The 27,979-nt window shown below is 46.5% G+C and overlaps 2 protein-coding genes across 6 annotated transcripts in view; one reads left to right on the top strand and one right to left on the bottom strand.

Moving 5' to 3' along the window:
- Positions 1-27,839, bottom strand: GSR (glutathione-disulfide reductase). 5 transcript variants are annotated; one of them, XM_074272971.1, is made up of 13 exons: positions 27,687-27,839; positions 20,755-20,781; positions 18,327-18,415; positions 17,417-17,486; positions 13,601-13,748; positions 11,270-11,324; positions 9,159-9,258; positions 7,216-7,302; positions 5,960-6,118; positions 4,577-4,688; positions 1,843-1,974; positions 1,558-1,691; positions 1-292 (listed from the first exon to the last, which is right to left on the bottom strand). In XM_074272971.1, the coding sequence occupies exons 3-13, from the start codon at positions 18,410-18,412 to the stop codon at positions 143-145; spliced, it is 1,233 nt and encodes a 410-aa protein (XP_074129072.1). In that variant the 5' UTR covers positions 18,413-18,415; positions 20,755-20,781; positions 27,687-27,839; the 3' UTR covers positions 1-142. The 5 variants fall into 5 exon arrangements, with proteins under 5 accessions (XP_074129072.1, XP_074129071.1, XP_074129074.1 ...); XM_074272970.1 differs by lacking the exon at positions 27,687-27,839 and adding an exon at positions 26,988-27,287; XM_074272973.1 differs by lacking the exon at positions 27,687-27,839 and adding an exon at positions 26,988-27,052 and having other exon boundaries at positions 20,573-20,781.
- The window catches only part of UBXN8 (UBX domain protein 8), a 35,765-nt gene continuing 34,339 nt past the window's right edge, over positions 26,554-27,979 (top strand). The window contains exon 1 of the mRNA XM_074272984.1: positions 26,554-26,821. Coding sequence (XP_074129085.1) covers positions 26,593-26,821 — 229 coding nt within the window. The 5' untranslated portion in view covers positions 26,554-26,592. The remainder of the gene's footprint in view (positions 26,822-27,979) is intronic.

Below are 27,979 nucleotides of genomic sequence, written 5' to 3'. Positions count from 1 at the left end.
TTTACAGAAATCATGTCTACTATTTATTGAAAATCTTTTTGACCATAAGGGAAATTGACTGACTGAAATTTATAGTCTACAAAGTAGGAACAAGAAAAAAGGCATCTGGCAACTGGCAGTGGTCCCCAAGATTCTCCCTTTTTCATCGGAGTGTGACCAGCTCTTCAGAAGAGGTCGGATGGATGGCCACAGTGTTGTCAAAGTCGGCCTTTGTGGCCCCCATCTTCACAGCCACTGCAAAGCCTTGCAGCATCTCATCACATCCAATTCCTTGCATGTGGATCCCCACCACCTGGAGAAGGCAGAAATTAGACCTTAACCAGCAGCCATGTGGGCACCTTCTTCCATAAGACTCTGCACAGTGGGTCTATACTGCTGATCAGGTAGGGCTCCTATCCCATATTAGCACACCTAGGAAATGTCCTAAAAATTAAGAAAAGCATTGGTTCCAAAGTTCCTTCAACAAGAACTTTCAGGATTGCTCTTTTCATTCTCTTATGAAAAATGAGCTAAACAATTGTATTTCCACGAGATTTTAAATGATGGTGGCACTGAGGCTCAGGAGATGCAGATTTAAGCATGAGAAAACAATCCATTTCCACAGTTCTAGCTCCTCTAAGGGGAAAAAATGGGCTACATTGGGAAACAGGGATTTCTGTCCTTAGAAGATCTCAAGCAGCAGCTGAGTAATCCCATTTGGGGAGAATTTTGAGGAGGTAGGGTTCCCATTCAGGTACAAGACAGCTTTAATGTGTCACCTATTCTATGACTTTCAAATGTGACTTACTGGTGGTGATATAACTTGTTAAATGGCAGATTTTGAGACAGTATAAAAATTTAGCCATAGAAGAGAACTTTTCCCCCAAAACACATGCAATATTTATTCCAGTAAGACACACTTGAGCCTGAAGGCACCTCAGAGATCTGCCCAACACCTTTACAGGATGGAAGAAGAAAGGGAAACTTTGCAGAGAAGGTAGGGAAGGAAATGAACTTGCCACACCTCATGGGTGAAAATGGGAAAGTCTTTTGACCCTGAATCCTGATCTTCCCACATGCTGCTTATGCCCAGACACCTCCTACCAAACCAAGAGTCACTTAAGGTGCAATCATACTCGTCCATCCAAGTACAATAAGGGAAAGGAGCTTTCACAGGCCAAATGACACACATTTTTGGACATGATCAAAACGGGAAATTGTTACAAAGGTTTTCTTCCCCACTCCCCCAAGGCAGAGGACAAAGAATATAAATGTTTACTAACAAGAGAAAAACTTAAAAATTTCACAGCATGATCTCTACTGATGAGAGGTAACATTTATACAGTGCTTTGCAAACCTTAAAGTGTTGTATAAATGCTAGTTATTATGTGCAAGTAACAGTCCCAGGAAAGATAAAACTAAAAAATAAGAAATAAAATATCCAAAGAAGCTAAGTGGCAAATAGTCACTACTTTTTTCCTTATGGAACCTCCTCTATTCCCTCCTATCCCAAACAAACCCCCAGGAGGTCACCCAATATTCCCAACTCTTTCCCACAGGAAAGGCTTGATCCTCTACCTTTTCTTCCTGGTGGGCACACACCATCTTCATCACACACTTGGTTTTCCTTCTAGTCACCGCATAGTACATAGGGGTAAAGGTAGTCACATAAGTCTTCACATTTTCGTTTCCGTATTTAGAAATGGCTTCCTCTGAAAGGCAAATGAACAAAGCACAAGGGAAGAGAGATGAGACTGAAATACAGCCCGAAGGTAAGACTTGCTAATTAGTAGTCTGGACACCACTCCAAGAGACAAGAGAAGAAGGAAGTCCCACAACACAGGAGGCAACACGGGTTCCTACCTTCTGTGAGTCCCACTGTTCCAATTGGTGGGTGGCTGAAGACAACAGTTGGGATGTTTTCATAGTCAAGCTTGGAGTCCAGTTTGCATTCAAACAGTCTGTGGGCAAGTTTCCTTCCAGCGGCAATGGCAACTGGAAATACAAGATGGGCATTAGAACAGGCCTTGTTCTTGAGGTTTAAATTTCTCGTTTCACTTGTTCCCTGGCAAGTGGGGGACTCTGTGCTTAATATTACAGACATACCGGTAGGAAAGATGCTGCTGGGATGCTGTCCTTCATGAGCCTACCACATGGTCATAGTGGAAGCTCCATATGCTGAGGTAAATGCTATGAAACTGGGCAGTCCCATCCAATCATATGATTCAGTGATCAACCATTGTTCCAGCCCATGCCATTATCTTAAGATAATCTTAACCAAGGCTGGCAAGTTTTCCAAACCCATGTGCTGTTATCTTGAAAATCTTTGCTCAAATACAGCAAAGGTTCTTCACAGGAACTAGGGACTTTTTAGTTTCAAAGTTGAACCCAGAACCTCCAGAAAAGAGCAATGGATGGGTTTGAAAACAACGCATGCCTGGATGAGAAGATGGGAATCTGACTGCAGGATAGGAGATATAGAAGACAGATGACCCCATCTCAAGGCAGTTCTAAGGTCAGAAGACCAAGGAATAATTAGAAAAATCTCAAGATTTACACTCCCCTCCAAATTCATTATATTAGAAAATTAACTATCTTATAAGTCTGAAGAGCTCCAATCTGGCCTTAAAGATCTGAATTTGCTGTCCATTTCCCATTGGTTCAGCACCAAAGGATTTAACTGGGCAGCTCCATCTTCTGGCATGGAATGGGATAGGATCTTCACTGTCTGCAAGAACATATGGATACCAGCCCTGTTCTGACATCTCAGAATCCTTCTTCCTTCTGCTTCCCTGCCTCTAGTTCTTGCTCCTTGTCCAGAACTGCCTTAAGAGACCCTATTTGTCTCCATGTCTGATCCCATCAAGTCCTTTGCACCCTCTCCTGAGGGGATTGGCATTAAATGTGCCAGTTCCTTGCATTCCACCACTCAGATCCCCTCACCTCTCAGCTTTCCACTAGGAAACCATACCACTAGGGTATGGTTTCAGGGCAAACACTCCATCAACTGCCAGACATTTTGGGAAGCCCAATGTATTTTCTATTAACCAGTTTAATGACAAAAGAAATACATCAATCAAATAATTCATTTAATACTACTCATCCCCAAAGCCACAATCTGAAAACCAAATCTGCCTTATTAAGAAAATATCAGGTCATCTTCTCAACTATGTGAACAAATAGTATAAACACAAGCATATTCCAAGTAAAGCCACAAAAACCTGACCATAGCACTGTAGTCTGGGTGTCCACCTTTCAGACATAAGCAAAGACCTCAGGAGTGGATTTTAAATGCTTTCCTTAAAGGTGTGACATGATTTTCACTCCCCACCATCGGTAGCTAGGTGGCGGCACAGCACACAGAGCACCCAGCCTGGAATCAGGAAGCTGAGTTCAAATCCAATCTCAGACACTGCAGCTAGTGACCCTAAACAAGTAACCATCTGGCTCAGGCTGCTCATTTGTGAAATAAGATGAGTAACGCCTTCCTTCTCTCTGTCCCTCCCCTCCCAAAATGAATGTGAGGATTAAACAGGATACTCTTTGCAAAGCCATTTGGAAATCATAATGTGCTCTAAATGTGCTACCTATCACAGTCATGATTAGATTTCCACTTTTCTCCCCATGGAGGCTAAGGGTATGAGGAAAAGGTATCGGGGTAGCCCACACTGAGTGCAAGGGAAGCATGGCTCTTGGAACAGCCATTCCTTGTTTGTAACTGTCTTGTCTTTATAAATTCTGTATGTAGGACCCTTATCAACCAGGCACTTCTGCAAAAGGACTGTGCCTTGAGCGTGACTCTCTAGTGGGCACAGCTTATAATCAAGGTAACAGATCACTCTCTTCTGGGCTTTAGGAAAAAAAGCTTCAACATTTTTCTTCCTTTTCTTTTGCTTGAGCATCCCTGCCCATGACCATCTCCCAGTTCTTCTCATCTCTTGCCAAAGAGAAAAGAAAGAAAAACAGAACATTTGTAGGATATGTGCCCAGACAAGCAAAACTCATGCTCCCAAGGGGTGGCATGGCCCCCAGGCAGCACCACTCCCAAGCTGCCAATGTTGGCCATATCCAGGCTGGTGACTAAGCAGAGGATCTCGGGTTTAATGCCCAAAGGGACGTAGGACATTAAGTCCAGTCTCTGCTTTTACAGAGAAGGAAGAGGCCCAGATAGAGCAAGGAAAACCCAGAGCTGATGAAGCCAGCCCAGCAGACGAGGTCTCTCTTATAAGTCAGCACATCATCTGCCATCATCCAATAACCAGCCCTAAGGAGGCTCTTTGTCCCTGGTATCAGGGAGGCAGAGGCTGGGAAATGGCTGCAGCTTAGAAGTGTTGAGCCACAGGCTGGCTAAAGCTTTGCTTCCCAGGAGGCCTGGCAGCAGGGCGGCAAGACCCTGGAAGCAGAGAGCCACTGGGCTGTACAAAAGGGTAACCTGCCCAGGTGGATAAAAGGGGAGAGGAGGAAGAGGGAGAGAAAATAGAGAAGAGGAGGAGAAGGAATTAGAGGAGAGAAGAGAGGAGGAAGAGGGAGAGAGTAGAATAGGGAGGAGACGAGATGTAAGAGAAAAGCAGGGGAGTAGGGGGAAGAGGAAGTCTACCTGGAGTAAGAAGAGATTTTCCACACACATCTCCAACAGCATAGATGCCCTTTCGGTTGGTGTTCTGGAATTCATCGACCAGGATGTGCCCTTTGTCATCAGTCCGAACGCCCTGCAATGGCAAAATGTGTGATTACAAACTTAAGGATCCTTAGCAAAAACAGATAGCCCACTAAACCCCCAAATTAAAGGACTATTTCCCAAAGTGGAAGCCTGCCCACTGCAATTCACCCCCCCCAAAAAATAAAATGCATTTAGCAGTGGTAGCTGTATGCCATAGTGGGTGGAGCCTGGCTTAGAATCAGGAAGCCTAGAGTTCAAATCCAACCTTGGACCCTTATGAGATCCTAGGAAAGTGACGTCTGTTTGCCTCAGTTTCCTTATCTGTAAAAGGGGCCTTCCCAGGAAGGCTTAGATAACTTTTGTGAAGTGCTCTGCAGGATTTAAAGCACTCTATAAATGCTAGCAATGATTATTTATGCCTAGTCCTTCACTTAAATGCTCAGGACTTTGGGCATTTTCTGCTCTGACAAGTCTTGTTCTGTATGTATCCCTTCCCTGAGGCTGCTCTTGGCAAACCCCATTTTTATCTTTTTGGGCCCAGAGCAGCATAGGCCTAGAATTCCCCCTCTCTGAAAAAGACCTACAACTTGTCCCTACACAGTCTTAAAAGAGTGCCTCAGAAAGTGGCAGCCTCACCCTCACCCAGGTTATCTCCCAGGTAGTTTATCTAAGAAGCAGGCTTTGAATGCAGGGCTTCCTGACTTCAAGGTTAGCCTTCTACCCACTAGGCAACACTGCCTCTCAAGGCATCAGAGAAACACAACATGCACAATTTCCATAAAGTCTAAAAAAAGGTGGGTAGAATGTTGGTGGACATATGGACAAATATCAAACTCCCCATTTGTTGGGAATGCAAGGTTGTTTTAAAAAATTTTCCAAGGGAAGAAAAGGCAGTGGAGGCCTCAAGCACTCTTAAGTCAGTTAAGCTGAGGCTTCCATCAGCCTTGGAATCTTGGCAATGGAAGATGAGCAGAGAAAAGGAAGGGAAGAATCATTTACTTTGAAGCTCTGTGGGCCAGGCAACATGTCCAGTGGTTGTACAAACGTGTATTGTCTCACAGTAGAGATACTGACTAGACCGTAAAGCTGCAGGGAGGCAGGAACTGGATCTTCTCTAAATTCAGTGCTTTTCTGGCCCCAGGTTCAGTGCCTAGAGTGCACTAACAGTGATTGTAAGGTCTCAGTGACTGTATGTGAATAAAGGGAAGGAGTGAAGCAGAAATGTAGGGTGGGGGTGAGGGCCACCAGCAGTACTCTCAACAGAAGGGAGATGTCCCCTGGCATCCCCTTCCATCTAGCCTGCCTAACAGCAAGTCTCACCACTTTGCTCAGGTTCAAGCTTTTGACGTTTGGGGTGCGCCCAATGGCCCAGAGCAAGCAGTCCACATTGAGGATCACGTTGACAGTGGATTTTCTGTTGGGCTCCGCTGTCATCACTTTCACCTCCAAGCCAGTGGAGGTCTTCTTCACTTCCTTGACCTGGCCACAAAGAGAAAGGCAGAGATGGAGCCGGGTGGAGGGACAAGAAGAGATCGGTGAAGGCAGGGTTGATTCACTGGACTTTTCAGAGGTTCAGAACTTTATTATTCCTCCTGACTGCCAACCTTTTTCAAGAGGTCATTATGTAAGTCACTTATCTTACATTCAAGGATGTGCTGGTAAATGCTTAACAGCTGATCTATCTATACAACCATCCATTTATCTACACAACACATTTTTAAATCTAATCTCCTTTACCAACATTTCCCCCATCTTTTTCTTAAATCTAAATGATCAAAAAAACTGTAAATCAAACCCTGATTTGTGGTGTTTACCAATTTCTGAAGTGTGAATGCTCAATTAACAACCAGCTCTCCAGCATCCTAAAATGAATCACTTATACTTGCTACCTAGATTCCCTCTTCTGAACCTACCAACTGTTTGAAACTTTCTGGGCAACTTCCCCTGCTCATGTATAAGGCCTTTCCTAAACTATCATTGTTCTTACTCTCCCCGAAGGGCTCATCAGGCGGCCTTTGGGGATACTGTGTCTCTTTGCTGATTCTTCTATCTGCTTGATATCTCTTTGGCTGGATCATCATCCACATTACCTAAAGCTCCTCCCTTGCTTCAGATGTCCCCCAGCTCTGTGTTCTCCCTCGAAACTCCCCTGGAGATGCAGCTTGCCAGTTCCCACAGGTTCAAATGTTATTATCCCTCTGCAGATGACGCTTAGACCTATACTCGCAGCCTTCCTCTCTCTTGTGAGTTGCCATTTCCCCCTGCCTACTGGGTGTGCCTACCTGGATATGCCACAGATACTTCAGACTCCACTTGCCGAAGAGCAGGGGAGCTTCCCTCTCACATGGTCCTGAGAATTGTCTGTTCTGCATCCACAGCATCCCTGATATCTCTACTTTTTTCTTTGTTCCCACAGCCATCCTCCCATTTCACTCTTGTCTCTGTCTGCACCTCCCAAGTCTATCCACCGTGAGAAGCTGAGAACTGTCTGCCTGAGCCTGGGGGATCTGATGGAAAGGAGCAGGGCATAATGAGGAGGGTGAGCCCAGGCAAGACAGCACTCAGCCCATTCATACCTGGGAGTACTGTAGGATCTCAACACCAGCATTCATTAGTTCCTCAGTGCAGTTGGAACTAATTAACTTGTCAAAATGCCGAAGCACCTAGCAGGAGGAACAAAAGGAAAAGAAGGATTAGTAAAGTTTACAAGGATAATATTTATCCCATCCCATGTCAGACTGAGAATTTAAAAGTCTGGGATGGAACTGAGGATTTACCACTAAAGATCTCAGATCTAGAACTAGGAGAGACTTCAGAGGCCATCTGCTACAGGGCAGGATTTGAACCCACATCTTTTGACTTCTGTTAGGATTACCAGGTGAGAACTCAGGTTGTCTGGACAGTGACAAGGTGAGAACTCAGATTGTCTGGACAGTGACAAGGTGAGAATTCAGGTTGTCTGGACAGTGACAAGGTGAGAATTCAGGTTGACTTGACAGTTCTCTGGCTCAGACCTTTGGTTCGGGCCTTTAAAGGGACTTTACACCTTAGGAACTCTAGGAGGAGCAAGCTCATTGGTTGAAGTAATGTTTCCCAGAAGCCCTTGCGTTATCCCACACCCATTCTCTGGGAAGAAAAAAAGAAGGGCAGCATTGGGTCTGAGAGAATGGACTCTGGGATAAAGTCTTGACACCAGGCAGGCTGAAAGGAGACCAGTCTGATTTGAGAAAGGACAAGAGTTGGAGGAGATTCAGAGCTCCCAAGAAACCTGCCCACAGAGGAAAAGATTTTACAGATCTCCTCCCAGAGAAGGATTATAATTGAGCAGACTACCAGACCCTCACAATTCAAGAACATTACAACTTTGAATCCAGTGCCAGGTACCACACTGTCCACTGAATACCTATGTGACTTTGGCCCTCAGTTGTCTCTTCTGTAAAATGAGGGAGCTAGAGTAAATGGTCCCAACCCACAAGTCCCAGGAGAGCATTCTCCTTGGTTGAGGGAAGCCCAGGCTTTCCTTTCCAGAGAGGAAGCCGGGGCAAGAAGCAGAAATCACAATTCTCTCTCTCTCTCTCTCTGTCTGTTTCTCTCTCTCTCTGTTTCTCTCTCTGTCTGTCTCTCTGTTTCTCTCTCTCTCTCTCTCTCTCTGTTTCTCTCTGTCTGTCTCTCTGTTTCTCTCTCTCTCTCTGTCTGTTTCTCTCTGTCTGTCTCTCTGTCTCTCCTCTCTCTGTTTCTCTCTCTCTCTGTTTCTCTCTCTCTCTGTTTCTCTCTCTCTCTCTCTCTCTCTCTCTCTCTCTCTCTCTCTCTCTCTCTCTCTCTCTCTCTCTCTCTCTCTCTCTCTCTCTCTCTCTCTCTCTCTCTCTCTCTCTTTTCCCCCTGAGGCAATTGGGGTTAAGTGACTTATTTGCTCAGGCTTACATAGCCAGGAAGTGTTAAGTATCTAAGGCCAAATTTGAACTCAGGTCCTCCTGACTTCAGGACTTGTGCTTTATCCACTGTGCCATCTAGCTGCCTCACCCCCCTTAGTATCCCCCCCTCTTTTTTTTTAATCATTAAATAATGTAAAAATAATTTGATCACTGCATTTCAATAGAATGGGTCCACTTTGTAATCCGCAGTATTGTCTTATATATTTAACAACATGATTCTGAAAGGGATCCATGCCACCCAAAAGGTCAAGAACCCAGTTGTCCTGTCTATGGTAGAGAAAGGGACCAGAGGACACACCCCTCTGCCAGAAGCAATGAGGATGAAACTGGCCCAGAACCGTGTGTAGCAGGGACTCAGTGGCCTTCAACAGCCTTTCTCTGTCACTGCGGGCAACAGCCATCCAGCCAAGCGTCTAAACCCTCCTAAATTAGAGGCTCACTTCCACCCAGGAAGCCCCCACTCTGACACCAGCCTCCCAAATAAAAGGCAGAGCAAATTCCAGATGAGCTGACACACGAGTAACATAGCCCTTTGAAAGTCAGGATGTATCTATCGTTATTACTGTTTTATTAGCATCATTCCTCACCTTCTCATGCCGTATCACCACTGTTGTCTGAGAGCCAAGGGCACTGAGGATACCCGCTACCTCCACAGCAATGTACCCAGCGCCCACGATCACACTGCGCCTAAAGAGGAAGCACTGGGTTCATTTTAGCAAAACAAAACAAGCCTGCTCTTGAACATAATCAGCAATTCTCAGAGAGATGAGTTCTGCTTCCCCTGTCTCATGGTTCCTAATCCCTGTCTCCTTCTTGCCTTGGTGCTGCTATTCAAAAACATAGCCCTGCTCTTGACTTGTCCCTCTGGCTCCTATCCTTGTGCTTTCATTAGGCAGATTCCAGCTCAGCCCTGCCACTCTTTGCCCCCTCAACCCAATGGAACTCCAGCCATTATTGGCCCCTCCATTCTGTGGTCGTCCTCCCTTTTCTGTTTCCACAAGGGAACCTGGGCTGCCTCTAGAAAACAGCTCACCTATCTGCCCTTTTCCTCTAGGCCTTTTCTCACCACCCAGTGGGAGCCCAGGCATCGCTCTCCCCCACCTCGTCCCTGGGGAGCCTCTGTCACACTGATGTTCATAGCTACAGATCACTCTGATTCTTATACTGCCAATGGCAAACACTCTGGGACCCAGGATCTTCCACTTTCCTCAGGGGCTTCAGAGACTGGCAGTCCCTGCCCTCTCCTGAGTGTTGGGGAGGACCCATGACCAAGGAGCCTAACCAGCTGCCACATAACCCCAGAAGCTGGGGTCTGGGAGCAGCGGGCACAGCTGGATCAAGGCAAAGGGGCCATTTCATCATCTCAACAGTAGGGGGACTGAGAGCAGGGTGGTCAGACGAGTCCTGGCATAGCTTTGCGCTGGGTCACCAGACTGGTGCTAATCTGCCCATTTCTCGGTTTATCGCTTTTCTCCATGCCTATGACACCTCCCATCTATACCATCTCAGCCACTCAGTGGGGTCAATTTCATATCTCAGTGTTGTCCAGTCACGTCTGATTCTTTCTGCCTCCATTTGGGGTTTCCTTGGCAAAGATACTAAAGCGGTTGGCCATTTCCTTCTCTAGCTCATCTTACAGGAAAGGTAATGGAGGCAAACAGGGTGAAGTGACTTGACCAGGGTCACACAGCTAGTAAGTGTCTGAGGCCACATTTGAACTCATGAACATGAATTTTTCTGATTTGAAGCTCTGTGTTTACATAGTCAACACCATATAAATGCATATTCCCTCTTCCTTCTCTGTTCTGCTCAATTTTATGGGCTTACTCTCACACTAAATATCCTGTCGGTAAACTCTCTAAACACACATGGAGTCCTCATGGTTGAAAAGGCCTTTATTTATCTCATGATTGATTCTGTCTTGCCTTTCTTACAGTTCCCCTGGGAACACAAGCCCCTGATTCCAAACGTGGGCCTCTTCAAGCAGGTGGTGCTCCCTCCTACCTCCCTTACAAGGAGCTCAGACCATCCTAAATCCAGCAAACTGCAAGAACAGGACACAGCTTCCCCCTATGCTAAGGAAGCTTTTTTGATAGTGTTCCCCTAACCTATCAGACTAGGAACCTTAACAGAAGAGAAACTGAGATGAGTCTGGCTGAACCTGTGCTTGATAAGCCCGGATTGGCTCTTGGCTTTTCTAAACATTCACTAACCTCTTCCACATTTTATTACATCATCTTCCCAAGAGCCAAAGTGGAGTTCACTATCCTATCATTTCCAGACTCAGCCTCTTCCTTTTTTTGAAAAGCAGGACAATAGTTGCCTATCTTCAGGTCCATAGCACTTTTCTATGACTCCGCCATCTTTACAATAGTGTTAATGCTGCCTGATCAATCCATTCTTTTGGAACCATGGAATGTAGCCCTGCAGGGCCACAGTAACTCTCTTATATCGCCCAACTTATCTCAGGTTTCAACTTCCCCTAAGGCATTCTTTCTGCTCTAAAAATCATTTACTTTGGCAGGACCAAGGAGCACAGCTACCAATTTCATAAGGTGCTGAGACTTGGTAACACTTGGTAAATTATAAGGAGCTATTATTATTATCATTATGACCATAAATTACCAAAAGCCCTCTTTGTTCTGAGGATCAGACAATGTCTGCGCCCACCCTGGGTGGGAGCCTCATTTGAGGTTACCTGGGTAAATCTTCCAGCTCAAAAAAGCCATCACTGGTTATTCCCAAGCTGGCACCTGGGAAGTAAAGAATAAATTATCATGACGCCACAGGCAAGAGGCAAGGCTCAGGATTTTCGATATCCACACTTGAAGAATGAAAAATAGAGAGTTGTGGACCTTGCTCAAATGAGCAAGGTTCAATGGCAGGGCCTGAGTTGGGAGAGGGTAGGCACATTGGGAAGTGATTAATAAACAGTAGGAAACATCAAAAATATTTCTTTAAGACATGCTTTTATTAGAGAATTTGTAATACTTTGTTCCCTTTAGAGTAATCCACCTTTGGGGGAGAGGGCTTTCGGGAGAAAAAAAGGCCAAAATAACTCTAGTGTGATGAGAGGTTGCACAGAAAATGAAGCATCAATCACTTTATCCCCCTGTAACCTAAATCAAGTTACTTCTCTCTGGGCCTATGCTCCTCCTCTGTCTATGAGGGAGTTGGATAACCCAACTGTAAAGGCCTTTTCATAGGGATCCTATGAATCTTTCCCTTAGGAACTATGTGAGGATAGGAATTTCTTCAGCTGTGAAATGGGAACAAAAATGCCTGCAGGACCTACTTCAGAGCCGATGGGGAGGAGCTGTATAATTACAAACTTTGAAAAGCTTTATGTCATCATCATCATCATCATAATTCTACTATTCACGCAGATTAACACTTTGTAGAACACACAGCCCAACAGAAACATGAGCTGCCATATTGAATGTGCTCACAGCTGAAAGGACTTTCAATGGCATCTAGACAAGTCAGGTGCTGCAGATAAATTCCTACTGTTCCATCCCTGATGAGTAATTACCATTGCCAGTGAAGGGCAGAGCATTCCATCCCAGAGCAGACCATTGTCCTTTGAAAGAGCACTCTCTGTGAGGAACATTCAACCACCTACAATTTGAATTGCTTGATCTGGAGAAATTCAGTCCTTTTCCAGTCCCTCCCAGTCTCCTCTTCTCCATGATCTCTTAGCCATTTCTGGCAGTGGTTTGGCAGTCATATAATCAAACAACAATTATCTGAGGCCACATTTAACTTGCTGCTATTGTTATTTAGAATAACACTAGCAACTAATAAGCTATTTATACCACTTAAAGGTTTGCAAGTGCTAATTTGTTTCTTGTCACTAAACTGACAAGTATCAGAAGTGGAATTAGAAACAAAGGTATCTCCTGATTTTAAGCTCTGAGCGCTTTATTCTGCCAGGAAATCTCTCATTCTCAGCACCATCCAGTGTATCCAGTGCCCTGGGACAGACATGTTTGGGCCCGATTACCTGAGCTCACCACAGGCAGCAGGATGTTTGTTTAAGCAATCTCTACTTTCCTTTCTAGGCCCTTGAGCATACTGCCCACCGTACAGAAGTTTAAAGCAACCTAAGGCAAGCTGAGCTGCTCAGCCTGAGTGGTGTCGTCATTACCCTGTGCAGATTGGGCAGCGAGTCTGGCCTTTCCATTTTTCTCCTGAGGTTGCTTTAACAAATCATTTGGTCCTACCCAGCCCTCTTATAGACTGTCTCATGTTCACATTTTTATCCCCCTTCACCCATCCTTAATTCCAACTTCTGAACACATCTCTTTAAAATCTAAGCTGGTCTAAGATTTCCCATCCCCTTTCCTTCCCTTCGGAATTGTTTCTTTGTGATAATGACAGGATAGCACTTGATGACATCAACGGGCTTGTTTATAGGCTGTGATTTTACATTAACAGCCCTGGGTACCAATGTACCAGAGTGCCGAATTATAAGGTACAATTAAACAGTTCTAATAGGAATTTTGTTTGCTAAAATAAAATTCTGGCTATCTCATCAGTCTTGTAAAGGGTACCCTTCAGCTCCACTTTCTGAGAGCCCAGAATGTTCCCCCCAACAACTAGACTCCCTATCATTCCCCTCTTACAGATAAGGAAATTGCGATGGGAAGAGCTGAAATCTGACTTGCCATTTGGGCCTTGCTGGAGTCAGAGTGGGAATTCACATCCAGGTCTTCTGACTCCCAAGGCCAGCCTCCTTCCCACCTGCCCATTTGTACCAGACAGTGGTCATAAATGAAGCAAATTTCCCATGTTTTTCTTTCCCTTCCCAGGACTGTGCCTGGGTGTCTGATATTCAGGACTGCCAGAGGGGCCCCTCTTTTGGTCCCCTTGTAAAGACAAGGGAAGCCCAAAGTTTAGTTCAATAGCGACCCACACAAGGTGACTAAGGAAACCACTTCCATTCATTGAATGGGATCAGAGTCTGATGCATGCAGAAGAGCCCACAATGCTGGGTCAGCCCAGAGCATCACAGCCTCCATTCACTCACCAGAGATTTGGTCATCACTGGGAATGGTTGGGAAGCCCCCTGTGGCGATCAGGATGTGGGGAGCTTTGTACTTCTTCCCATTCACCTCCACAGTGGGTTCAGAGTCATTTGTGAAGGCTGCGTGGCCCCGAATAATGTCTATTTGGGACTGAAAAAAAGAGAAGAAGGGGAAAGGCAGGGATATACTTGGTCTGTGAAGGCTGACGTCATTCAGTGAACACTTCACAGCCCATGGGGTTCCAAGCATGACAAAGTACTTCATAGGCACTGTGTCTACTTACCATTTCTAGGACAGCCCAGGCTACCGCTCCCTCCATGGGCTGTCCCTCCCGTTAGAATGTATCCACAGTACTTAATAAATGCTATTTCATTCATTCATTGTCTCATTTGACCCTCTCAGCAATCTTTTAGTAAGCATTTATTAAACACCTTTTATCACACATTTATTGCACAACTATGTGCAAATATGTAAGAAAGAGAACAGGTATCCCCATCTCAGTTTTAAGGGAGAGGGACTTGCCCAGGCTCATACAGTTAGTAAGGCTAAGAGCTGGCATTCAATGATAACTCTTGGGTGAGGAGATGCAGTGCCCAGGGTGCTACATGAGGATGCTTCTCCCAAGAAAGAAGATGACTAAGGAAAAAGCAATGCCCAGCTCTCATTAGAAAGAGAAAGGGTTTGGAAGCCTTTGTCTCAGGAAGGGAGGATGGAACAAAGGAGGTATATGGAACATAAGAGTGAGAATAAATTATGAGACTCTCTGGATCTCAGTTTCCCCATCTGTGAAATGAGGGATGACTCATTTAGGGTTAGGGTTAGACCTTTCACTGTCTTCCAGATTTACTTCTATTTTCCCCACAGATGAGAGGGCAGAGATGAGGAGCAATATATACCACTAAGAGTTTCCCCACATCACCCATCTGTAGAATGCAAAAATCATTGACTGAAAGGTGACAAGCCACTGGTGTCTGCCAGTAATAAAGAGGCATCATGTCCTTCCTTTTACTTCTCTCAGTCCCAGGACTATGGCAAGGGCTATAAAGCTTCTGGTACCACTAGCTTGCAATTCAGCCTGTGAGTGGCCCTCCAGCCCTTAGCCAGCTGGTTGGGGCCATCACAGGTAAGCATGAACAGTCAATGAGAAGAATGGTATAATCCCTGGGGTAGAGAGGAAGGAGAAAGGTGGCAAAAGGAGCAGGGATGGCAGGAAGTGCATACAGAAGGTTGAGAGTCAGGGCGAGACTGAACGGGGCCAGTGGGAGTGTGCTGGTGCAGAGAGACAACTACCTCCAATTACACCCCTGGCTCTGGGCAGAGATAAGTAAAGCCAGCAACCTAACCTACAATGGGCCTGCCCCCAGAAAGCAAGGCTGTCCGTGGCAGTCACTTTCAGAGTGGAAAACATCTATCCTCTCCACCAAACTATCACAATCCAAAACTGCCAATCTAGGTAGCTGGTCCCAGGGAGGTATCTGAAGTCACGAAACCAAGGGGACCTGCAGAACATGGGGGCTGAAGAAGAGAAAGAGGGCCGCATTCATTCACTGCTGAATGTCTCAGTAACTGACATCTAACAATGTAAATAATAAATATACACTAGGTCTGATTTTGCAAGTATGGAAAAGGCTTTTTATGAAAATCAAAGAAAAGACTGCCATCAAAATGGATGGCTGACTCTAAGGAAGCCCAGTCCCTCTCCCTCTCCCCCATAGGAATGGCCACAAATCCACCAAATAAAGGAAAATAACATCATTATGAGAAAAATTGTCCTGCAGAAAAAAAGAGAATAAGTTAGAGAAATGAATAAACAAACAAAAAAAAAATCCAAAATACTCTTTGATGTTTTCACTTCCTTGAGAAGTCAGGGAGGTCATGACCACCCTACGTTCTAAATCAAAAGAAAGAGGGATGTTAGGATTTTTACAAGGTGCTAAGTCACTGGAATGAATAGAGACAATTGATTTAATCCTACAAGGAGATGTTACAGGCCAGAACTTGAAATAAGGTACTGAGTGGAATTGAGGAGACAATGATTAAGTCTAATTTAGTATTGATTTAATCCTACAACAAATAATGGTTTCCTAGTGATGAAATGATTGGTGTATATTCAGTGTGCACCATATAAGCAAGAAACTCTCAGGGCCAAAGACACAGGAGCCCACAATCACACTCCGGTGGAGTTTGATTCATTCCCACATCTACCTTCGTGCTGGCTGGAGTCTTTGGATTCAGAGGGAGCTGGAGAGATTTGGAAAGAGACAGTAAAGGACTTTAACTCCAGGCTGCATTTGGGGGATTACTGGTACTGGAACTAAAACTAAGGCTTCCTCCAAAAGCCCCCCAAGAGATCTGCCCCCAGAGAACGATCGCAATTTAGAGACAACAGAACATCCACATTTGGGGCAAGGACTTTTGCTTATCCCAACTCTGGCTGATTCTGAGCCCTTCAGGGAGCTAGCCCGGACTTTACAACTCTTTAATGTGATAAATAAACAATAAAGAACGAAATAAGAGAACCATCTGAAGGAAAAATAATGAAATAACTCTGCCCCAGGCTCCAGTAATGAAACTAAATCCACTAGGCCATAAAATTCATAAAAACTGGCCAGCTGGCACATACCAAAAAAATGAAACTGAAGCCTGTAATGGAGGAACCAAAAAACAATATTGAGACACTCTAGCTTGGAACAACTGATGGAGAAACTTTCTGACTGAAAGAGACACTAAGCAACAAAATCATTCTGAGAGAGGGCAAAATAGAAGCTTCAAAACAAAACAAAACAAAAAAATCAGAAATCAACACAATTCAAAGTTACTTCGGGAAGTTCACAACTGAGGATAGAGCTGAGAGGAATAACCTGGGAAGACAATTTAAAGTAAAAGAAGAATCTGAATGCTATTTATTTCAGAAAAATCACACAAGAAAATTCCCCTCTTGCTGAAATCAAGCAATAATGTACAGACTATCAAAATTTATAGAATGCCAACAGAATAAATCCTAGATTCCTTTAACTAAAGAACATGATTGTCAAACTCCAATATTTCACCAACAAAGATGATTTTCTGGTTGGAAATTTGGTTGCCTCCAGCCGAAAACCAATTGAAAAGCAGAGAGAGAATGTGGGCTGAGCAACTGATGCCAATAAGATGAAAAAGTAAAGGAAAAAAGTCTATGAATATTATATATTGGTGGAAACAGAAATTATATACAGGCCTATCTGTATCCATGCATAATATGATAGATAATGTAGCAAGGCCTGATGGAAAAGCAACCTTTACAGTTAGAACCTTAAACCTGCTGGGTGTGTATATTCTTATAATCCCAGCTATCTGAAAGGCTGATGCTGGGTTAAGCCCCGAGGCTAGGGTTAAGTGACTTGCCCAGGGTCACACAGCTAGGAAGTGTTAAGTGTCTGAGACCAGATTTGAACTCGAGTCCTCCTGACTTCAAGGCTGGTGCTCTATTCACTGCGCCATCTAGCTGCCCCAGCTGGTGGAACTCTTTAGCTTGAAGGTCTGAACTGCAGTAAGTTATGCTAGCTGAAGTGTCTGTCCTAAAACTACAATAACATGTGGTATTGTGCCTATAGGTACATGTACTTGTAGACAGGGCAGGGCACCAGGTTGCCAAAGGAAGAATGACCAGCCCAAGTCAAAAGTAGAGCAGGGCAAAGGTCTCACACTGGATCCATGAGTAGCATTGAATGTACTTCTTGGTGGGATAAGAGAGGGAGACCTAGTTTTTAAAAAATGAATATATAAATTTAAAAAGAAAACCTATGAACCCCAATGGCTAGAAAATGCAAGAGATAGACCTTGAGGAGGTTATTTTGATAGATGATGTTCAGCCGGCTTACATAGGCATCCCTCTTCTCCTTGATAACCCTGCAATGAGATTGGAATCACTTCAGTCAACAATCAAAATGGCCCCATGTCTCAGCATGTGTAGGGAAAACAGCTCTTCCCATTTATCTAGGCAAGGAGAACCCTCAAGAGCTAAAAGGGGAGAAGATAACCCTAATTTCCTTGTCATATCCTTCTTCCATATATATAGGACATGACATTTTTTAAAATTATTCTAACTTTTTATAAACCTTTTTATTTTTAAAACATTCATAGATAATTTTCAACATTCATCCTTGCAAAACCTTGCCTTCCAAATTATTTTCTCTCTCCCTTTTCCCCACTCTCTTCCCTAGATGGCAAGTAATCCAATATGTTAAATATGTGTAATTCTTCTATACATATTTCCACAATTATCATGCTGCATAAATCAGATCAAAAAGGGAAAAAATGAGAAAGAAAAAAATGCAAACACCAAAAAAAGTGAAAATATTATGTTGTGATCCACACTTATCAGACATGACTCTCTAACCATGGTCTACTATATTTGTAATACCACTGGAAGCCACCTCTCCTACTCCAATTTGGCTCTGGCCACATCTCATCTACTCTGGTAGCAGAACTGCTAATATCTACGCATTACTTTAGCCTCTTTTTAAGCTATTCACGGCTGAAGGGCAAGGTCTACATGACCTTTCCCCTTGCTTCTCCTACACAAAGCTCAGGCGCTCATGTGTCTCAGAACTGAATCAATGCCAGAAGGAGAATTTGCCTTGTGCTCATGCTACCTGATTCTCTTCTAAACATAGAGTCCTGATGATCCAGCCCTCTGTTCTATCTATGCTGACTTTCAGACCGTACCCTATGTATCACCATACTTACCGCCAATTGAACTTAACATCACAGTTCTGGAAACCATAATCCTCTTGGTCGTGAATAAACTCGGAATGGACTGCTGTGTTCCACATGACCTGGAAGAGAGGTACCAGAAGACCAGTGGGAAGTATGTAGGAGGGAATCTGCTTCATGGACAAACCAGGACTTCATCAGCTCTTTGGGGCAGAAGCTACGCCTTACTTCAGCTCCATGATGAATGTCTGCCAAATGCTCAGAGGGGTTCGAGGGTCAAGGACCCCAACAACCATCACTTAAGAGCTGGAAGGGGCCAAAAGACACCATCCTGTGCAACCTTCTCATTGTTCCAGCATGAGAACTAAAATTACATTCACGGTAGGTGAGCAGCAGAGTCTCATGAATGACATGTGGCAAGATTCCAATTAGCATGAGGGCCTAATTTAATTCGAATATATGGTCCTGGCATTTGTTAGCAGTACGAAGATGCCATGAGTAGGACTGTGGTACAGAAAATGGATAAGGCCCTGCCTCTGAAACTTGCTACCAGTGTGATCTCGGGCAAACCCCTCACCTATTCGGTGCCTCAGTTTCCTCATTTGTAAGATGAGAAGGCAGTTGCCCACATGAAGCTCTAGGGATCCAGACTTTGAGTACGGCCCTTACAAGATTTGCCCAGGGGCACTTGGTGGCAAAGTGGGTAAAGCATCAGCCCTGGAATCAGGAGGACCTGAGTTCAAATCTGATCTCAAACATTTAATACTTCCTAGCTGTGTGACCCTGGACAAGTCACTTAACCCCAATTGCCTGGGGGGGGGGGAATTGCTCAATTTGTGTCTTTTTTTCCTCCCAGAACACTCAATAGGTATTATCCTGAAGCTGGGGTTAAGTGACTTGCCCAGGGTCACACAGCTAGGAAGTGTTAAGTGTCTGAGACCAGATTTGAACTCAGGTCCTGAATTCAAGGCTGGTGCTCTATCCACCGCACCACCTAGCTGCCCCACTCAATAGGTATTATAATCAATGGTCCTCCAAGCTCAAACCATAGGGTATCCTGGACTTAGAATCAGGGATCCTCAGTAAGTCCCTTCCCCTCTCTTGAACTCACTTTACTCTTCTATAAAATGAAGAATAAAAGCAAGCCACTCCCTCTCACTGGAGGGTTTTCAGTTTGTTTTTTCAATCTACACCTCAGGAATGGGATTAACTGTTCAAGAAAAAATTCTTACAAGGACCCTTGAAAAGTCCCTGGGGAGATTACCCATCCCCTGACACTCTAATACCAGGAAACTGCCAACTCCCCAGGTTGTCCTCAAGTGTAACCTGGGCTGGGCTGCCTGCAAGGCACCCATCCAGAAGGGCTGGCCCCATGAGCAGAATAAAAGGCAAGACAAGAACTCCACGCCAATGCTTTCAATCTGAGAGAGAAGAGGGCATGGGTGCTTCCTGCTATGTCTGGGATGGGAACATTCTGTTCCCCCATGGGGGACTTCTAGACCCACCCAAGGAAAAGGGGTGTGCCCTAACTCAACATCTCCCATGCAAATTATAGTCTTAGAAAGCTGCCTAGGACACAGAGGGGCCTGCCCCCTCGTAAGCCTGGAAGACAGGTCTTCCTGCTCCAAGGCCCTCTCAGCCACATCATGCAGCCTGTGAGCTCCCATAAACAAGAAGTAAGACCAGAAAACCCTAAATGTTCATGTTAGACAATCTCCAGGGCCCGTCAGCCAAGCGCGTGAGCCGGGGGAAGACCCCAGAGAACAGACCTGCTCGCTGTCCCCTTCACTGCTCAGTTAAGTCCAGTATGAATTTAAGTTGACAGAGCTGATGTTGGGCTGATGACTGCTCAAGAAACCAAGTGGCTGCAATGCCAACCTAAAGCCAGGGCCACCACACACCAGAAGGCTGGACAAAACAGACATGCTGACTCCAGGGGCAGCCATTCCAGGAGAACACTGAGAGGGAAGGCAGCTTTTCACTGGAGAAAGACCTTGAAGAAAAGGACCATGGAGCATCCTGGGTGAGGAGGGGGGGTAAAAAGAACCTCCTTCAGACCCAGAGAGGCATTGGAACTGGTGCAAGAATCCCAGCATCTGAGATCTAATGGAAGAATGAGGACACTGGACAGGCAAGGAAATTAGGACCCATGCAGAGGAAGTGACTAGCTTAAGGTCACACCTAAGATCTCAACTGCAGAGCTGGAAGGGGCCTCTGAGGAACACCCTCCTTATCTGACAGATGGAGAAGCCAAGGCCCAAGGAGGCACTGTGACTTACCTGGTCTCTCAAGCAGGGAGAAGATTCGAACCCTGGTTCGTTCACTTACACTGTACCCTACTACCTCTGCATGATCCAGGCTTTAGAGTCGACATGTTTCTTAAGGACAGCAGCCCTTCCCAAGACAAACGACCTGCCCCAACCCCCAGCTATTTACAAAGGAAGGAAGTAAGAAAGATTACCTTTTTGGGCACGCATCCAACATTCACCTGAAAAAAGAAAATGAACAGTTTCAGGTCAAGAAACCAGGCCCAGTTCCCCAGCACTCCCTCCCAGGGAGGGTCTCTCTACCCCAGAACCATCTAGTAGCTGTCTTCTGCGTTTCTCTCCCAGAGTGTTTTTAAAAAAAAAAAAAAAAAAAGAGGGCACTAATCTGGTTTGGACAAAGTTCTGGGAAAATGTTTTAACTTTCCCATTAGAAGTTACCATCACTCAGGATAATTAATTTATCAAATCAAATATTAAATGTTTTTCATCACATAACAGAGGGAACTTCAGTGATCTAGGGAATATTATCACTCCCTTTCCAAGGTCTCTCAAAGTTTTCTTTCATTTCTCCTAGTTTTAGGGTTCAAAGAAGGAAACTCCTCCAGGCTTACAGATGGAAGGGACCTTAGAGATCACTGAACCCCTCACTTTACAGGTAGGGAAACCAAGGTCCAACTATGGAAGGTGATATGGCCATGGGACATTGCCAGGAAGGCAAGAGCCAGAATTGGCATCCAGGTCCTCTGTGTTGAGATTGAAATGGCTTCATCTGGTCTAAGAGAATAAACCATTCACTGGAGCTGCAGATTAAATGCTTTGACTGCCTGCTCACAGGGGTTCAATCTGTATATGACAAGACCCTCCATTCTTTCCTGTCCCCTTTAATTAGAAAACTAAATAATCCAAACTGCTGACTAGAATCTGATCTGGCCCCAAGGTTACAATTTCACTTGACCCTCCAACTCCAGACTCTGGGCATGAGTTCTGACTATCCCCCCTTATCTCAGCCTCCTGGCTTTCTTCAAGTATTAACTAAGGTACCACCCTTCTTAATTCCAGTGCCTTCCCTCTGTAATGTATCTCCAGTGTATCCTGTTTAGAGTGTGTTCCTCACCTAGTTGTTGGTACATTGTCTCCCCCACTAGAGAGTGGGCTCCTGAAGCATAGAAACGGTCTTTCCCCTGTCATAGCCCCAGTGCTCAGTACTGCCTTAGCACATAGGAGGAACTGTCTTTCCCCTGTCTTGTATCCCCAGCATTCAGCACCACGCCCAGCATATAGTAACAACTGTTGCCTTATAGTCCCCAGAGCTTAGCCCTGTGCCTGGCATACAGCAGGTGTTTAATAAGTGCTTAAAGATTTGGCTTTTCCATTTTTCCCTGCCTTCACCCTAGTCCAGGCCCTCAGTATACAACCTCTGCTTCCCCAATCTCTCTTCACCATCCTTGTAAAGGGGCTGCCAACATCCTCACCCTCATCACGCCTCTCTCCAATGTCACCTACACTGCCATAACACAAGCATTTGCCCAGATGTATGATAGGTTAGCTGGCCACACCAATGGGCTCCAGGTATAGAAGCTCTCAGAAAGCAGGAATTGTTTCATTTTTTTGACTCTGTATCCCCCAGCACTTAGCTCAGAGCTCTGCAATTGGGCTCACTTTAAAATACTATTCATGCCATCTTTGTCTCATTCTTTTAGCAATTATCTTGTGTGTGTGTTTTTACACTTAAATACAGAAATATGAGATAAGGAAGAAGCACACACTCTGGAGGTAAAGGTATATTCAATATATTCTATGGGAGTGCTAGTCACAAAGGCTTGGACAAGGTTGCCCTAGGAGTCCAAGTGGACAAGGGAACATAGCTCTGGGGATAGCTGGCCCAAGGGGTAACAACGATCACCCAGGAGAGGAAGAGAAGAGACTGGGGAAAAAGGAAGGAAGGCAGCATTTGCAAGCATAAGTGATCTGGCATGACTGCCCGGAGACTCTGGCTCTCCTCTCCAGGCAAGTGTTTGAATTTGGGGCAGTGGGTCCCCAGCAGACAGAATCCTTGAAGCCATAAAATATTCCACTGGGTGTGTGAGCTCTCCCATCTTATCTGTCCTTCATCCATCTGGGAAAATGGTCGTGGCCCCATCAAGCACTCTCCCAACCCACGCCCCCATCCCCACCTGACCCTAACTCTGGCATCCAAGGCAATAGCTATGTGGCTGCTGCTAAGAAAAGTCCACTTCCCTGGACGGCCCTCATCCCTCCCAGATAACCTGTGTTCTGGGGCAGAGACCCAGGAAAGAAAAGTTTCACATCCTCATTTTTTATTGTGGGTGGGACGGTTGAGTCACACAGGATAGGCAGGCAAGGAAGGGCTTTTATCTGTCTCCTGGATCTTATGACATTACCTTACCCTCAAAACCCTCTTCTGAACTTCCTTATTTCTGGTGAAAGCATCACCAGCCTCCCTTGACTCAGGCTCCAAACCTATATTCTATTCAGCTCCTCATTCATCCTTCCTCCACACACAAGCAGTTTTGTCAATTTTATCTTCTCACCTTTTCATGCATCTTTCCCCATCTCTTCTACCATAACTGTTACTTGGTGTCAGGTGGTCTGTAATAGATAGGGTCTATAACTCTAGGGGAGGCCCTCCTATGGGGCTCTGGTCTTCTCCTGAGGGTATAGAGCTACGAATTGCGGGAAGCCTCCTCCCACTTCCAAGGCCCCCAATGCAAAGCTAACAGGGCTGTAGCAAGCTTGCAACAGTGAATAAGATGAGGCTTTAGTGTGTGGAGAAGGCCAGTCGGGGCAGACAATGAGAGCCAAACCATGGTCAGCCCACAGAGACCCTTGAGGAAAGAGAACAATGCTAGAGGTGTCATCCAAGAGAAATTTAAGAAAGGATATAGCTCCATATCCCTCAGAATGGAAAGACCCAGAAGAAGCTGTGCCATGTGAATGAACAAACATGTTTGCTGGGTGTCCAGGTCTTTGTTATACATCACAGAATTTGAGGTTTAGAAGGGACTGGTTATTCTGGAAAACAATATGGAACTGTGCCCAAAGTCACTGACTTACAAATGCCCTTAGATCTAGAAATAGCACAACTAGGCTTGTACCCCAGAGGGCAAAGAAAGAGGCAGAGGATCCTCATGAGCAAAAATATTGATAGCAATTCTTTTTGTGGTGGCAAAGAATTCTGAGAGGATGCCATCAACTGGGAATTAGCTGAAAGAGCTGTGATAAAATATAATAGTGCTGGAAGACAGGAGACGTGATTAATGAAATGTTTTACATGACTGCACATATATAGCCATATCAAATCACTTTCCATCTTAGAGAGGAGGCAAGGGCGGGAAAGGGAGGGAGAAAATTTGGAATTCAAAAGTTTATTGAATGCAAAAAAATTGTCTTGGAAAAAAAAACTATTAAGAAATGACATAGGAATGGTTTAAAAGAAACCTACGGAGATTTGTGCAAACAGAGACAGAGTCAATGGGCAGAACTTCACTCTATGGCTGCTCCTGGTTCTGCTCGCTCAGGCCAAGAAGACAAAAGCTGATCCCTCCTTCACATAACAGTTGTTCAGGTATGTGAAGAAGCTCTCATGTAGCTGCTGAGATTTTCCTTTTCCACAATCCATATCCCTACTTTCTTCAACCTTCTTTCATATGATACAGACTCCAGTCCCTTCACCATGCTGATAGCCCTCCTTCTGGAAATTCTCCAACTGGTCAACGTCCTTCTCAAATCAGGGAGCCCACAATGGGCACTATGCTGCAGGTCAGTGCAGAGTACAGAAAGATCATCACCTCCCTCTTCCTGGAAACTGGCTTTCTCTTACCCCATTCCAAGATGGCACAAGCTTCTGTCTGCCACGTGCCCATCTTTCCTATGACTTCCCTATTCTCATTCTATGTCCTTCTTCCCAACAATGTGGCTCCAACCCAAGCTGCCCACCTCCTAGCCGGATTTCTGGGTTTGCCAGAATTTCCACACCAGTGCTTTCTTCTGGCTCCTGACTTTAACCGGAATCTGACTCTTTGCAGAAGCATCCCACTAGGGAGGTGACTGCTTTGCCCAAAGTCACACATATATCTAGCTAGAGCTGGAAAGGACCTTGGAGGTCATCTTGTCTGACCCCTCTCGTTTTACAAAAGAGCAAACAGGGAAGGATTGGGGACTTGTGTAAGCACACACTGCGTAAACAGTAGAGCTGGAGCAAACCCAGAATTTCATCACTCTTTCCACTGAACACCACAATCCACCGTCTACACCATTCCTTCAGGCCTCAGTTTGCTCATCTGTAAAATGAGCTGGAGAAGCACATGGAAAACATCTTTGCCAAGAAAATCCATCTGATGGAGAGCGAAATATGATTAAAAAGTCACTGAACCACCACAAACACGATGCCTTTCTGGGTTACCTTTGAGGTTCATTCAATCCCATTCAAAGGAAGGAGAGATATATCCCAAGATGATTGTCTCACTTGCCAGATGGGGTCGGGTCCACTGAATGTAGAAGGGGAAGAGTGAACCAAGACAGCAGTTGTTGAGCTGTGGTTCAGTGTTGCAACTCAAGGGACCTGGGGTGGGTCAGGTTTTGTGCGCAACCCCAGAGATGTTTGAAAAACAAGACTGCAGCTTTAGGGAACAGTAACAAAACTCCACCAGCAGCCTGCGGACATTGATTAAGCATCTATTAAGGACCCCATCGTGTGCCAGGCATGGCGCCAAACACAGGCAATGCAACCAAAGGCGCTGTCAGTCTAAGGAAAAGGAAGAAGCTGCATCATGGGGCAAGCACAAAGATTTCCCTCAGGGCAGAAAAACCCAACATCTCTGGCCAGCAGTCATTATGGATCTGGGCCTTGACCTGTGGGAGTTCACTTAGATAGGAGATGAATATTTGTTACAAAAAGTTAGCTGTCCTTCCTCTCCCATGCCTCCTGGGAAAGGAAAGAAAATAGTTTTTGTGAATTAAAAAACATATAAAATTTAATGGGGAAAAAAAAAAACAAAAACAGAGCACAGAGTCAAGTGGTAGAAACAGGTCTGGATTTAGTGACATCAGGCCCAAGTTCAAGGCCTATAGAGAGACATCAAGCAAGCATACAACCTAGTTACAGACTGGATAAATAAGAGCTAGCTCAGAGCAGCTCAGGGCCCAGTGAGCACTGGGCCTGGAGGCAGGGAGCCCTGAATTCTAATAAGGCCTCACACACTTCTAGCTGGGAGACCCTGGGCAAGCCCCTTCCCCCCATTTGCCTCCCTTTCCTCAGAGCAGCAAACTCCTCCAGCATCTTTGCCAAGAAAACCCCAAACGGGGTCACAAGAGTGACTTGATTTCAACAACAGAACTTGGAGAGGAGGCTCCAGAGCAGGACTTGGGGAAGGATCTGGGGAAAGGTGGAATTTTAGTGGAGAAACCAGGGATGTCAGTCATTAGGGGAAAGAGTGAGCATTCCAGGCAAGAGCTGATTTAGACTGGAGACAGAGGGCATGGAGGGGAGCTGAGGTCACGAGGTGGGCTGCAGGTAGGAGGGGACAGGTTCGGAGGGCCTGTATTTACTCAGGAGACAACTTTGACCTGGGTGGGAAGGAAGGCATAGCACTAGGAAGATCCCTTCCCTTCCTACCTTAAAATCTTGGGTCACTGCAATTCTGTGACACCCCCCCCCCAGAACCATGAGCGTGTCCCTGCATGGTGCTGCCTTTGTTTACCCTTCCGTACAATGGGGGTTCATTTGAGGTAGGCAAAGATGCAGCCGGGCCGCCCGGCCTGGGACCCAGTCCCCGTGTGAGCGCTTCCAAGCCTGGGTTTCCGCAGCCTCGGCTGCAGGACGCCCAAGTCCTCCCTCTGCCTGTTCCCGCCAGGGCCTGTTTCCACTTCTTAAAGAATGTAAAAGATTCTCTCTCAGTGTTACACTCTTCCTCCTCCCCTTACTTTCTGGGCCAGACCCCGGCGGGTGGGGGCTCTCCCCCCATTCTGTCCCCCAAACTCGGGCCCTGTGTGACAAGGGGACAGGGCTAAGGATGCTCGGAGACCCAGCAGCGATTCTGCCTCTTGCCCAGGAAAGACCGAGCCACGGCCTCACCCCCGGCACACGCGGGGAGAGGGGCAGCCCCCTCCCCAACACGGCCTCAGGGAATCCAGAAACCAACGGTCCAAGCCCAGAGACGGGGAGCTCCGGGCTCAGGAGGGAGGGGCTCGCGTGGAGGCTTAGACAATGGGGAGCTCTCCGGCACAGAAAGGGCTCCCAAGGTAAGACCGGCTGCGGGCTGCGCAGAAAAGGGCTGGGAGGCGGGGGCGCTGAGCACCTGGGGTTCGGCTCTGCGTAGGAGAGGGCCCGGGGCACAAGGCTCCTCCTCCCTGCGGGGGCGCCGGGAAGCAGGGCTGGGGGCGTCGGGGCCCCCCGCGGCGTACTTACGCAGGTGCCGCCCAGCTTGTGGCCCTCCACCACGGCAGCGCGGGCTCCCAACTCGGCCGCACGCCGGGCGCTGGCCAGGCCGCCCGAGCCGCCGCCGATGACCAGGAAGTCATAGGTACCGACCTCCATGACCCCGGCCGCGCGCCAGTGGCGCTGGGACACCAGAGCAGCTAGCAGCAGCCGGGGCCCGCGCCGCACCACGCCCGCCGCCACGCCGAGGCCCACGCCGGTGCCGCCGTTCCGCTGGCAGCTGGCCTCCCGCCGCCGCCGCTGCTGCTGCTGCCGGGAGGCCGAGGGGATACTGGCGGGTTGGGCCGGGGCGGGGCCGGGACGCGGAAGTGGGCAAAGTCCCCGCGGGGCGCTGCAGCCTCAGCGTGACTCAGCAACCGACCGGACCCCGGCGCCGCCCTCCGCTCCCCCTCCCCTGCAGCCGGGGGAAACTGAGGCCGGTGCTCCGGGAGCGCCTGCGGGGCGTGGAGATGCCAGCTCCGTACGTGCCCCGCGGCTCGCGCCGCTCCCTGCCCAGGGCAGTGGTCAGCCGAGCCCAGCCGCCCGGCAAAGTGAGGAGACTGAGGCAGGCATGGGGGAAGCCAGGAACCCCCAGTTAGGAAGTAACTCCTGCGGGCTTCAGGGGCCCCGGGAATGGAACCCTAAATGCCCCGCCCCATTCCAGGACAGCACAGATCACGAGGAATGCACCTGCGGTTTCCAAGAAGAGGCTTGGGCCAGATAGATGGTCTATCTCTGGGTCCTACAGCATCCTCCCAATCCCTGGTTTTACCCACGTAAAAGGAAACTGAGGCTTGGAAACGGGTAGAGATTGGCTCTCGGCACCATGGTCAAAAGGCAGCCATTAGAAAGCTTTATTGCCCATTAAAGTCTGCCCTACCAGACGTTTATCCTGTTTTCCTGCACAGGAAGATGGGAGAGGGACCTGAAAGGACGCTAGTCTTGTTATCTTTTGTTTGCTTCTGGTCTCTCCCTTGCTCTTC

This window comes from Sminthopsis crassicaudata, chromosome 6 (genome assembly GCF_048593235.1).
Source record: "Sminthopsis crassicaudata isolate SCR6 chromosome 6, ASM4859323v1, whole genome shotgun sequence".
NCBI classification, from domain to species: Eukaryota; Metazoa; Chordata; class Mammalia; order Dasyuromorphia; family Dasyuridae; genus Sminthopsis; species Sminthopsis crassicaudata.
The sequence above is the reverse complement of the archived record's forward strand: the minus strand, read 5'-3'. Positions and strand labels throughout refer to the sequence as shown.